Here is a 14,390-nt window from a genome sequence, read left to right as displayed (position 1 = left end):
CAGGCGCCCCCTGACTACATTCTTATGCCACTGTAGTCTCTTCACCTCAAAGTATAGGTTCCATTGTACATAGAACAAAGTCCAACTCTTCATCATGTCCTTCAGGACTTCATATAACCTGCTTTTTGCTCTTTATCTGAGCTCTGACCTTCCACATTACTCACTCCATTCCAGCCATCTTGGCCTCCATAATATGTTTAGAATCTCAACTGTATCTCTACCTCAGGGTCTGTTCTTCCTTCTGCCTAGAATGATCTACCAGGTAATCAGGGGTCTCATTGCCCCCACTACACACTTTATTCAGGTATGTACTCTTATGTTTCTCCCTCAAAAAAAACACAAAAAAATTTTTAAACAAAACTTTTCTTAATCATCTTTCTAAAACAGCATACTTCTTCACTTTCCAAATGTGTTTTATTATCACATGTCATTATGTGTTCATTTAATTGTTCATATTTGACTTCCCTCTGGATATTGAACTTTGTGAATACAGGCCCTTTACTTTTTGCCCACTTCTGTATCTCAGAGCCTTAATTAGTCTCTAAAATATAGTAAGTGCTTGATAAATATTTGTAAATGAAAGAATATCACTGCTCAGCAATATTTGTATCAGATACAGAACAGAAACTACTCGTCAGTAACTTTAATGAAATTTATGAGAAAAAAGTGCTGAAATTAATGACAAAAAATAGTTTCCTAGGGTTTCCTTTTGATTTTAATAATCTATATATAACCTGTACCATGAATACCTAATATGGCTATGTGTTTAAATATAATTTTCTGGGATGCCTGGGTGGCTCAGTGGGTTAAGCCGCTGCCTTCAAGTCAGGTCATGATCCCAAGGTCCTGGAACCAAGTCCCACATCCGGCTCCTTGCTCAGAAGGGAGCCTCCTTCTCTTTCCGTCTCTGCCTGCTTGTGCGCTCTCTCTCTCTCTTCCTCTCTGACAAATAAATAAATAAATAAAATATTTAACTGTAACTTTCTGCTCCTTGCATGTACAAATGTAGAATATAAATATTCTAGTATGTATCAGTTCTTAATGTTCTCTCTCTTTCTTTAATTTTTTAAATTACTATTTGGTGTACTAGAATTCATTGTTTATGCACCACACCCAGTGCTCCATGCAATACGTGCCCTCCACAATACCCACCACCATCTTAATGTTCTCTTAATTTCAGAAAAGTACCCTTATAGTGCATTTATCAATTGTCAGAAGTGTCATGCTAGCACTATATTATTAGTATTACTAATGCTATTTTATTTTTCCCCTTTTACTTTCTACTTTAGCATTTTTCTACATTTTAAAAATCATCTTTGAATAGCTCTTGACTATTGTCATTTGATGACTGTAGAAGATAGATATGCAAATACGCAATAAAATAATTAGCATTGTCTTTTCCCAAAAAAAAAAAAAAAAAAAGTTTTCATTGATGAATGAATTATTTCTTCTAAGAGTTAACTATTCCTTTAAATTACAGGTGGCTATTGCCATATTTCTTTTTTTTTTTAATTTAAAAAATACTAAAAATTTTAACTTTAAAAAAAAATTTTTAAATCTTAGGGGTATGCCTGGGTGGCTCACTTGGTTAAGAGTCTGTCTTCAGCTCAGGTCATGATCCCAGGGTCCTGTGATCGAGTGCCACATCAGTGTCCCCCCTCAGTGGAGAGCCTGTTTCTCCCTTTGCCTGCTGCTCTACCTACTTGTGCTCTGTCTCTGATAAATAAATAAATAAAATCTTAAAAAAATTCTAGGCATAATAGGAAAAAGTATTCTAAGATTTTTTTTTATATTCTTAACTGAAAATACTTTAGGCAAAATGAAAAACACTAAGGCCATCACTAAAAACATCTTTGCTTCAATATAAGCATCTCATAAATAGCATCTTACAGTAAGGAAGAAAAACTACTAAAACAGTGAGATTTACAACTTCAAAAGTGACAGTCTCTTTTTTCCAAATATATATACATTCATTTAAGACAACCTAGAAAGCTTGAATAATCTCTGATATACCTTAAATGGCTGATTAAAACCATAATTTAGGGACACTAGGATGGCTCAGTCAGTTAAGCATCTGTCTTTGGGTCAGGTCATGATCCCATGGTCCTGGGCCCAAGTCCCACAAGGGTTCCTTGCTCAGCAGGGAGCCTGCTTATCCCTCTGCCTGCCACTTGCCCTGCTTGTGCTCCCTCTCTCCCTCTCTTTCTCTCTGACAAATAAGCAAATAAAATATTTAAAAATAAATAAAACCAGGGGCGCCTGGGTGGCTCAGTGGGTTAAAGCCTCTGCCTTCGGCTCAGGTCATGATCCCAGCGTCCTGGGATCGAGCCCCGCATCGGGCTCTCTGCTCAGCAGGGAGCCTGCTTTCCCCTCTCTCTGCCTGCCTCTCTGCCTACTTGTGAAGTCTGTCTGTCAAATAAATAAATAAAACCTTTAAAAATAAATAAATAAAACCATAATCCAGACAACATCAGTGTGAATTTTTGCTATAAGTGTAGATATTTTCACTGTCTGATGAGTGATATAAATTTTTATTGTATTTTATATATGTATTTTAATTCCACTTAATTTGGCTGACTACCTTCTTCAATATGACCTAGGGCAAGAGTTCCAAACTTTAGCATATATCTGAATCACCTGAAGGACTTGTTAAAACACATAGTACTGAGTTTCACCCTCATAGTTTCTGCTTTTGTAGACCTTGAGTGGAACTGAGAATTTGCATTTCTAACTGATTCCCACGTGATGTTTGTTGTTGTCATTCCAGGGACCTTCCTCTGAGAACCAATAACCTAGGGAAACCTGAAAAGAAAATTCTTCTTTGTTTTCACATCCTCTTGCCTTTCTCCATAACTTGGCTTAACTCTGATAATGCTTGGAGCACTAATGTTCATACTCTTTAGAAATATAGTGACCTAAACATAAGATATAGAATCCACATCTATATATCGTGGAGGAAGTAGAAATTCAATTCCTCCCTCTTGCCAAACCAAAGATAGCATACCGTATTGCTGTCTCTTCCATAACCCTGTAACACCTCATTCATTGACCTAGACAAGGGCCACTAATGAGGAGGTGCTGAGCTATTCTTGTTTTGCCATTCCTATTGTCCTCACTGATGCCTTCAATAAGCGCTTACCTTCCATGTGCTCTTTTTCCAAAGAAATTTTTCAGCAGAATTTAGGGTATTACACAGTGCCAAGGAACAGTCACTATTTTGGGGCATGCGAGCCAGGAAAGAAAAAGGGACATAGTTAAGGAAAGCAAGAAAGCCTTTGTTTAGCCCTAAGGAACACAAGGCACTGACAGGCAAAAAATCCTTACCCACCAGTCCTTCTTTAACTTCTCACCTATCTCTCATTTGCAAGGAATGATACTCATTTCTCATTCCAAAGCAAACATGGCTCACACTTACTCCTCTAAGACAAACAAAAACAAAAACAAAAACAACAATAACAAACAAACAAACAAACAAAAAAAACAGAAAACCAGTTTGGAGTCATTACCATATATAGAGTTGTGTGTCTAGTGGGATGAGATGGATTCCCTCCTCAAAAATTCACCCTCGCTCACCATTCTTCTTCTTCTGTGTAATTAGAATCTCCATCCACTCAACTGGTCTTGTCAAAAGACAAGAAGTTATCTTTGACTTTGTCCTTTCTCTTATTCCTACATCTGATCCATATCCATTCCCCAGCTGCACTATTTCCAAAACATATCCTAAGTTTGCCTAAGTAGTGTACCTCCATTGCTTCTGCACTTCAAATCTCATCATCCCTCACCTGGTTGACTACAGTAGTCTCTGAACCATTCTTCTTGCTCCCTCCCACTCTTAATCCTGTGCAGTTCTGCTCCTCACATGTCAGCCAGAATGTTCTTTCTTTCTTTCTAAAATATAAATCAGGGTATGTCACTTAAAACCCTCTGGTTTCGTCCTCTTATCTCTTTAATAAAATACTTATTCTTTACCATATCCCTTGTGATGTGACCCCCTACTTCTCTCTCTCTCTTTCTCTTCTATAATTCTTCCTTTAACTCATACTCATTCAGCTACGTGGGCCTTATTCCTAGACCATACAAATTTGCCCCCACTTTAGAAATTGGTACTTACTGTTATCTCTGCCTAAAAGGCTCTGCCACCTAACTATGCAGGACTGCTTTCTTGTCATTAAATTCTTGGCTTCAAAGTCACCTCTTCATGAGGCTTTTCTTGGGCATCCAGTCTAAATTAGCTATGCACCAACCCTTCTTCATCCTGTATTTCACTCTTTACAGCTCCTTGTTTTAATCTTTTCATAGCATGTATTGACACCTGATATTAACTTGTTCATTTATTTGTTTACTGGTTATTGCTTTCTCACAGACAAATGGAAGTTCCATAAGATCAGACAGATTCCCCTGTCTAATTTGCCATTCTACCTTCCAGTTCCTAGTGAATGCCCAGCATAAATATACTGAATGAATGAATCACTGATTCTTACAGCTCTTAAAGAACAGATTGGTTCATTACTTGATTGTTTCATACCTGCTGCCTCCCAGAAATTATTTGAGGAGGCTATTAAAGTCCTATATGTTGTTGCTATTGAAAATTTGGGGGCTAACTTATATTCAGCATCAAAGACATTTCTAGCAACAGTGGGGTCCAAGGATATGCTGAAATTGTTGTTTACTGTCCTTAAGTGAAATTAGTCCAGAAAAATATATAGTATAAAAATATTTTCTGCTAAAAAAAAAATATTTTCTGCTAATGAAAAGGTGTTTAGATATTCTGCTTAGGAGATTAAAAAACTATATTTCAATAATAATAATAATAATGTTTACTGATTCCCCAGGCTGAAGACATCTTAGTTCACTGATGAACAGAGCAAATTAAATAGCCAAAATATCTAGGTCCTAGTGGTTTAGAATCTGAAACAGAAAAGCAGTAACATTTATTTACATTGAGCCTGTATATAGTCAATATAATAATAATCATAATACCTAATATTTATGGAGTATTTTCTATATCCAGGGCTTTTCACATGTATTAACTTACATGATCCTCACAATAATCCAATGATTTAGGCAATATTATTACCCCCCATTTTACATTTATGTTTACTATTTGTGTTTATTTTAAACTGAGCCACAGAGGAGTTAATTAACTTGCCCACAGTTAGACACAGTTAATTAGTGGTGAGCAAAAAATACTAAGAAGGAAATATAAATGAAATTTTTAAAATTTCTAACAAATTTATTTTGGAGTATAAGTAATTATGTTGAACAATTGTGAATAAGTTATCTGTTCATATGTTAAAGTTTCTGTGTTTAAAAAGTAAACTTTTGTGTTGTTTTAAGAATAAAACTTATTAATTACCATCCGAACAAACAATGTGAAAAACCTTAAGTCAAAGCAAAAAACCAAACAAACAAAAACAACAACAACCAAAAAAAAAAAAAAAAAAATACCTTAAGTCAAACCTCTAGCCTTGGCAGACAGCTTACTCTTTTAAACAGGAAGCTATTAAAAATGTATTCTGCAGGGCGCCTGGGTCGCTCAGTGGGTTAAGCCGCTGCCTTCGGCTCGGGTCATGATCTCAGGGTCCTGGGATCGAGTCCGGCGTCGGGCTCTCTGCTCAGCAGGGAGCCTGCTTCCTCTTCTCTCTCTCTCTCTGCCTGCCTCCCTGCCTACTTGTGATCTCTCTCTGTCAAATAAATAAATAAAATCTTTAAAAAAAAAAATGTATTCTGCATCCCAGTATTGTCGTTGTGTGTTTGTTTTTGCTTTCAGGCAAAGTAGAATAGAAATGCATCTAGCCATTAAAAAGCATGATCTAGCCACAAATAAATTAAGATTAAATGTACGGTAAGATAAATTCAAACTTTCTTTTCTCCAAGCCCACAGATGGTTAGTCTCACTTAGGAGAGGATGCTTCTACCTTTCCTGGGCTTTAAGAAAACAAGAGAGTTCCCTCAAATAAAGAAATCCACACATTCATTAGGATCCCCTTTACTCAAGGATTACCCTTTACATTCTACTTGAGATGAGAACTATACAAAAAATTTTATGAAGCATCTGTAATTAATTGAGCAGATAAAATGTGAAATGTATGCTCTGGAATGATCTCAGCTGGAGAGACCATAGAGCAGTGAGCTACTGCTAACCAAGAAGGGAAGGCACTGTAAGGTGGGAGGGAAGCAAGATCACTGTTGAAGAGTGGAATGGAGGGCTTTGGGTAGAAGGAATTTGAGGTAGGCCTAGGAATAGGAGTGATATTTGAGATAATAGAAAAGAGGAAGCAATGAAAACTGAATAAGCAAGAATGAGAAAGTAAGAAAGAAGCTCTTCTATTTGGGAAGCAGGAAGTAGAAGAGTTTGGTTGTGGATGTCCATGTAGGTGTGGGAGTCATTAGAAGTAAGGTTACTATGTCATTTTTAAGCTAGACTAAGAAGAACCTTAGATTCTGTCCAAACAATTTTGATTTTATCCTGTTGTCACTGAGAACTGAGGGTTTCTGAGTTGGGCAGTGATATGTTCAAACAGATGCATAAGAAAAAATCCTCCAGCCATGAATCTTCAGGAGACAGGGAGCGAAGAGGCAGGAGAGCTAGGTAAGGCATTTTTGGAACATCATGTCACTCTGATTGAGAGTTGTGGTTAATCTTTAATGGCCCGTAGGAGTTTAAAAACACTTCCAAAGCACATACGTTAAACTTAGCATTTAGAAACAGACTTCCATTGGGTTTGCTGCTTGAAAACTAGAATATACATTATAAATCCTTCAACAGAAAATCCTGCCAGTAATACCTCTGAATACATTCAGAAACCAACCACTATCACCACTTCCCCCTACCATTTTCTTACTTTCAGCAACCTCTCTTTTCCCACCCTTTCTCCAACACATAATATTCTCTATACAGCAGCCACAGTGATCTTTTTGAAATGTAAGTCAGTCATTATCACTGTTCTACTCAGAACCCTCCAAAAGTCCGCCCTTCACACAGAACGCAGTTCAGAATCCTGATGCCAGCCTCAGAGCTCCCTCTGTCTTATTTACTACTCCCCCGCTCCCAATCTGCAGCAGCTGCACCATCTCAATACCACACTAGTATGCTCATGCCTCAGGGCCTTTGCTTTTACTGTTTCCTCTGCCAGAAGTCTTCCCTGTGGTATTTGTAGGACTAACTCTCTCCTTACCCTCATAGGGATCTATTCAAAAGTTATCAGAGAACTTGTCCCTAACCATCCTATACCAAATAACACCAGCTTTTATCAATTCCATCTGTACTCTTAACAACAACAACAACCTGCTTTTAACCATTGATTAGTTGTCTATTATCTTCCCCACCAGAACATTAGCTTTTGAGTGCAGGGAATTTTTTTTGTTTATGACGGTCTCCCCAGTTCTTAGAACAGGGCCTGAGATAAACACTTAATTAATACTTATTATTGAATTATATAATCTCTGGGCGCCTTCCAGGATTAGAGAAAGGCTCTCTGTCTGCTGGGCTCCCTAACACACTGGTTGGCAGTTGTTCTGCCCACTCCTACCAGGTGGGAAAGGAATCAAAACCTTGAAGCAATGGCCTCTGTAGAAGGAGGAGATAGGAGGAATGACACCAGACAATCAGAGGCATTTGCCAAACTTGTAACTGCCTCTTCGACAAAGCTGTTGACTATTTTAAAATTGAAACATTGCATTTCTTTTAATGGCAATGACATATGTTCACCCAGTTATACCAAAGAATGCTGGAGGTTCATCAAAGTCCACGTGCTCTTCTTCATGATACCCAGGTATGTTATGTTTCCATTCTCCCTGTGCATTTGGGTGATGCCATGTGATAGTTTCAGCCAATGGAAAATCAATGCCACCCTTTGCCACTTCCAGGTCTGGCCTATTGAAGAAAAGAAAAAGGAGCAAACCAGATGAAACAAAATAAAACCCCTTTCTGTACATGATCTTCTATGTTCTTTCCCTTTCTGTTTGCTAGATGTAAATGCTCAGGGAAACCTTGAATCCACATGCTGAAACTTGGAAGAGGCTCATCCTGCCTGGGTCTCTGAACGACAGCACAGAGCGGAGCTGCCACTGACTTGAACACCCACCCATTGATTTTGAGCATTTAATACACTGGGTCTGTCTATTAACATGCAATATTGGTTACATTCTTACACTTTTAAAAAAATTTACTGCTTGTGTGAAATTCAAATTTAACTGGGCATTCTGTCTTTGTAATTGCTTAATCTGGCCACCCTTTAATAAGAAGAATCACATTTGAAGTCCTTCCATACCCACACATCAACTTGTACATGAATGTTTATAGCACATTATTCATTTTAGCTAAAAGTTGGAAACAGGTCAAATGTCCATCAGCAGGCAAATGTATGAGGAAAATGTAGAATATCCATGTAAGGAGTATTATTCAGCCATAAAAAGAGATAAGCTGGGGCGCCTGGTTGTCTCAGTGGGTTAAGCCTCTGCCTTGGGCTCTCGAGGGTCATGATCTCAGGGTCCTGGGATCGAGACCGGCATCGGGCTTTCTGCTCAGCAGGGAGCCTGCTTCCCTCTCTCTCTCTGCCTCTCTGTCTACTTGTGATCTCTGTCAAATAAATAAATAAAATCTTAAAAAAAAAAAAAGATAAGCTGCTAACATGGGATCAGCCTGGAAAATGTTAAGTGAAAGAAGTCAGTCACAAAAACCCATATAGTATATTATATACGATATGATTTCATTCATATGAAAATCCAGAATAGGGGACTCCATTGAGACAAAGCACAGATTAGTCGTTGTTGAGGCTGGGGGTAGGGGAAGGGGAGAATAGGAAGGTTAATAACTAAAGGATTCATGGTTTCTTCTCGAGGTGATAAAAATGTTCTAAAATTGACTGTGGTGCTAGTCACACACTTCTGTGAGTAGTCTAAACACCATTGAGCTATACACTTTAAACGTGCAATTATACATGTATAATTACAGTATGTGAATTATATCTCAATATAGCTGGTTTGCTGGTTTTTTTTTATAAGTCCTTTCGTGACTCCATGTCTCTACAGGCTCTAACCTCTGAGCCACTGTTCAGATGCCTTTGCTACTACAGAGGAAAGCATTTTAGGCATTCCAGAAAGTGATCTTGAAAAGAGGAAGTTTAAATTGTGATACTGTATAAAAAAGCAAACAAAAACCTTTACTCTTCTTGGAAGTAGTGGTTGACAAATAAAGGAATTTTTTTGTCTCCAAATATAATTTTTCCTGAAAAAGTATATATATAAATTATGAACATGTATTTCCATAAAGCTTTTCAATCTTCTCTCTTAAAATCTTCATTATTTTCTACTACTCAAAAACAATCCTTCCAAATCCCTTTCCTTAGTTAAAATAGATTAATTATATAACTTCTGGAAAGTACTTTGGAAAACATTTTTTAAGATTTTTCTCCATACAGTGACAAGATTTTCTATACTATCTACCATTATATATTCTATACTATCTCTATACTACCATTATAAATTTGTTGTAATGTATAAGGAATACCAACATCTTCCTTTTTTTTTTTTTAGCTCACACAATTGATATTACCATGACAACTTACCACTAGAAGGGTAAAATTGGTTAAATTCTCCTACCATTTTATTTTATTGATAACATTCAGGTTTTAATGTGTGGCTCTGAAGTTCAGATGAAAATGCAAGAGGTTTAAAAGGTTTTTATTCATAAAAGATATGAATTCTTAAAGTGAAGTGAATCATCATTTGGATTTAAAATAAGCAGGAATTAGAGTGATTGCATTAAATAGTATTTTTGAGATGAACAGATAAAATTTTCATATTCTTGTATCATTTTGAAAAGTTACCCATGAAAAAATGAGCAAAAATCTTTTCTTTTGTAGGTATCAGTGAATGAACTCAAACAATTTTTATCACACATATTGGAACGAAGAAAATTGATTAAAGTGATCTATCAAAGAGAAAATGCTTTAGGAAAAAAGAAGATTCAACGTAAATTAAGAATAAAAGGAATTCAAAATAAAGATATCTCAAAAAGAAATACAAATCATTGTAAGTAGGAGCACCTGGGTGACTCAGTCAGTCTTGAAACCAAGAGTATTTGACTCTTGGTTTCAGCTTAGATCATGATCTTGGGGTCCTCGTATCAAGCCTCAGAGCTCAACACGGAGTCTGCTTACGGATTCTCTGCCTCTCTCTCCAAACTCTCTCTCCCTCTCTCTCTCAAATAAATAAGAAAATCTTTTTAAAAAATTATTATAGGTAGAATTCCCTCTACCATGTAAATTAAAAACGACTTCATGTAATCTAAAATAAAATTTTAGAGCTACTTTCTGAAAAGTGTTAGAATATAGTCATAAATATTCATACACACAAAATCTTTAAATTTTGTCAGCTTCTTTTAGATTCAGAATTTGTTCTGATGGTAATAAGCAAGGCTGATAATTAGAACTGGATAAAAAAAAATCTCCAAAATTATGTGGATAAAGCATTTATCAGTTATTCTGCTAATAGAAACACTCAGACTTTAGACAAAACCAAAATTGATATAGTGCCATCTTTTTTTTTTTCTGGTCTAGCAATCTAGAATTCTTCCTAGTAAAGCATAGCCAGTTAGTTGATAGATTTCTCTGGATGCAAGAAGGAACTAGAAAATATAAACAATGTTTTCCATAACTACTATGTATAGGAGTTAACTTGCCCTCAATTATAAAATTTAGGAATCATTTTTAGTATTTAAGTTGATATATACCTTTTATAACAGATATATATGAACTTCTACTTTATTAACATCTTATTTAAGAGAGGGAAACTTCTATGGCTGAGAAAAGTTAATGATATCAGTTTTTAATTGCATTATAAAAGTATGTAAATATCTTAAATTTATTTTAAATCTAAATCATATACATTGAAACATTCACTTCACCATTTTTTGACATAGAAATACAACTTGCCTGTTATTTAGCATTGATCTACTGAAATACTGAATACTGAAATGCTACTAGTAGCTTTTCTAATATAAACCATACTCAAATGCATCATCTATGATTTCCCAAATCCAGTTTTTAAGGAAACAAGAAACTAAAGACACTTATGGAACATTCTGTGAGCAGAATCCTTCCAGATATTTTCAGACTTTTTCCTCAGTCATTTATAGATGCTTCACCTATAATTAAAGTGGATCATTTTTAATGGCTCTCACTGTTTTTCAATAACATTACATAGAAACACATTTTTTTTGCACTTATATGTATCAGTTTAAGGTATTTAATTAAATCCTTAGTTATAATAAACAGTAAAACTGACACAGATAAGTTTGGGAACAAACACTCCTGATCTTTGGTAAGCATGCAAGGTTGGGGAACAGAAATGTACACATTTACTAAAGAGAATCCTACAATCTGCTAGCATTCAGTGTGCTGTGGAGATCAGTAAATAAGTTAAGTTTGATAGAAGAAATGAAAAGGATTGATTGTTTTGGCAAGTAAGGTAAGTAGAGACTGTTGAGGAAGCTTCTGCTGTCAAAAAGAGTACTATATTGAACCTGAAACTAATATAAAACTGTATGTTAATTACGCTGGAATTTAAAAAATAAAATAAAAAATAAAAGGGAAAGTAATGCCACCCCTCAAAAAAGAACTCTTTCCCTTATGTGGAAGTGGTTATATTATACCTAAGAATAATAAATAATAAGCTATCTCTAATTAAGCATTTTCCATATTGTTTTAAGTGTTTTACCCAATTTTAAGATAGGTTCTATTATCTCTACTTTATAAGATGTGAAACCTACAGCACAGAACAATAATTTGCTTAACATCACAGAAAATATTTAGTAGGAAAACTAGGATTTGAACTGAGATGGTCTGGTGCCAAAATCCTCTAGGTTTTAACCATTATGCTGTATGCCTCTCACAAAAGTAAGCTGACAATATCTAGATATTTTAATCTTATGCTTCTCAATATGGCTTTGAGCAAATATTGAACTATATGATAAAGATGCTGCAATTTCCTGAGCCCCAAATTTACTTGAAGGTTTAAAGGGAAGTGAATAGTTGAAAACAACTAACTGCTATAATGTATGCAATAGATTTCAAAATTCATATTTTGATATCATACCTAAGACTTCAAAAAAATGCCTTCCTTCTTTCTAGACCTCTAGAGAATATACCTGCATTCATCACAGGTTATCTAAATATCCCATGGACATTTGAGAAGCCCTGTCTTATAACAGTCATAATATCCATTTCTGAAGATCTACATAAATCAGAAAATTTTTCTTTTTAACAGAAGTACATATAGAAAGGTGATCATGACTAATAAGGGCAACAGATAGAAATTGAGAACTAAGGGATTCCAGAGGAGAGAGTGGTTAGTTTTGGAACCGAAAGGACTCTTGTTTCCAGTAGATAATTTTTTATGAGATTCTTGCTTTGATATATGTTTTTTTATAATCTTAATATTTTAAGACTATCTTCCTCCATATTTACTCTAAAAGACTGCTTCACTGCTCAGCTGAAGAGTTACTTGATGTATCAGGTAGAGTTCTGACAGGAAGCAAATGATACATTTAAATTGAGTCATTTGAGACAAGTTTAATAAAGGGTCTATTTCTGAAAGTGTAGACAGGATGAAAGGAAACTGCAAAGTAATCCCCAGGCTAGTAACACCAATGGCATTAGCACCCTGGGCCTGAAGGGTGACGACTATAGTGGCTACTAGAATGCTGAGAAAGAAACCAAGAGGTATGTTGGAGGGAGCTCTCTAACAGACCTGTGACCTCAGGTCAAGGGATTAAGCCAGCGTGCAGCAAACCAGACTGGGCAGCCAGGGAATAAATATCACTACCTCACTCTCTTCCCTTCATACTGCCTACTGCTGCCTTTCAACCAAACCTAATCAGAAGCCGGAGGGGAAGGAAGGAAGCCCATTGGTGCAGTCCACATGGGTTAATGTCCCAGGACATAGAGAAGGATGGAGTGGATCTAGAAAGCGAGTAAGAAGACATCCAACACACCAGATTTTCTAGACAAGGGAAATTAGCATGAACTACAAGTATGAGGACTTTTAGCAGCATACAATAGAAGCATAAGTATTAAAAGTAAAATTATAGGGCACCTGGGTGGCTCAGCCGGTTAAGCCTCTGCCTTCGGCTCAGGTCATGGTCTCAGGGTCCTGGGATTGAGCCCCGCATCGGACTCTCTGCTCAGCAGGGAGCCTGCTTCCCCCTCTCTCTCTGCCTGCCTCTCTGCCTACTTGTGATCTCTCTCTCTGTCAAATAAATAAATAAAATCTTTAAAAAATAATAATAATAATAAAAATAAAAGTAAAATTACAGAATTGTAGAATTAATTAGGGAAATTTGGAGGTATCTAGTGTAGTATTTTTCATCAGATATTTATGGCAGCTCCTGGGTAGATGCCTGTGACTAAGCTCACAATATCATACAATGCAGCTTATGACATTATTTAATACATTTATTTCTTACAGAGTTATTAACATTAAACCAGAACTGCTTCCTTCAGTGATATTAGGTGTTAGTCTGTATTAAATTATGGCAGAGGAGTTGGACAGAACAACTCCTCTATGGACTCCTTCACTGGAGTTGTTGCCCTCCCTCTCCAAATAGTGTAGCTTGTGTATATTGTTTCCAAGATCCTGTTTGTTGTTTTGGGCACCCACTCACAGTGATGATTCTTAACAAGCTTAGAGCGAATTGAAATCTTCTTCTCATCCGAAAGTACTAAGCCTGTGTATTATTCAGGGTTCAACTAGAAAAAAAGGAACCAGTAGAAGATATATATTAAAGGATTTATTACAAGGAATTGGCTGATGTGATTATGGTAGCTGGCTAGGCAAGTCTGAATCCAGAAGGTAGTTTGTCAAGAAGAGCAGGCTGGAACTCTCTGGAAGGAGCTGAATTTTTTCTTCTTCAGGGAAACCTCAGTACAATTCTTAAAACCTTTTAATTGATTAAATCAGGCAAACCCAGCTTATCTCCTTTACTTAAAGTCACCTGCTTGTGGGTATTAATCACATCTACAAAATACCCTCACAGCAACAAGTAGATTAGTGTTTGATTTAATAACAGGAGTGTAGCCTAGCCAAGTAGACAGATAAAATTGACAATCACAGCCAAGTATCTCCTGATCCCTATGTGTTCATCTAAATTTTTGAATCTAGGTATAAGATTTTACACCAATGTCTATTAAGTTTCATTGTGTTCACTTTGGACTATTATTCCAACCTATCGATGACATCAATTAATTCATCAGTTATTCTCTCCTAGTTTTCTGTCACTCAAAATTTTGATAAGTATGCCTTCTAATCTTTTACCCAAGTTTAAATATTTCATGGTTAATTTTTTTAGAAGAAAAAAATGAAAATGAGTATCACTTGTGACAAGTAGA

At 36.1% G+C, this 14,390-nt stretch overlaps 1 protein-coding gene across 4 annotated transcripts in view; it reads left to right on the top strand.

The window, feature by feature from the left end:
- SEL1L2 (SEL1L2 adaptor subunit of ERAD E3 ligase) overlaps nt 1-14,390 on the top strand; it is a 113,436-nt gene that overhangs the window by 27,111 nt on the left and 71,935 nt on the right. For 3 of the 4 annotated variants that reach the window (XM_032351441.1, XM_032351439.1, XM_032351438.1), the window contains exon 3: nt 9,867-10,035. In XM_032351441.1, coding sequence (XP_032207332.1) covers nt 9,867-10,035 — 169 coding nt within the window. Of the gene's footprint in view, nt 1-7,678; nt 7,776-9,866; nt 10,036-14,390 lie in introns of those variants that run through there. The other variant, XM_032351440.1, reaches the window with a different exon arrangement.

Source organism: Mustela erminea, chromosome 7 (assembly GCF_009829155.1).
Source record: "Mustela erminea isolate mMusErm1 chromosome 7, mMusErm1.Pri, whole genome shotgun sequence".
NCBI lineage: Eukaryota > Metazoa > Chordata > Mammalia > Carnivora > Mustelidae > Mustela > Mustela erminea.
Note: the sequence above shows the minus strand (reverse complement) of the source record. Positions and strands in the feature narration are given on the sequence as shown.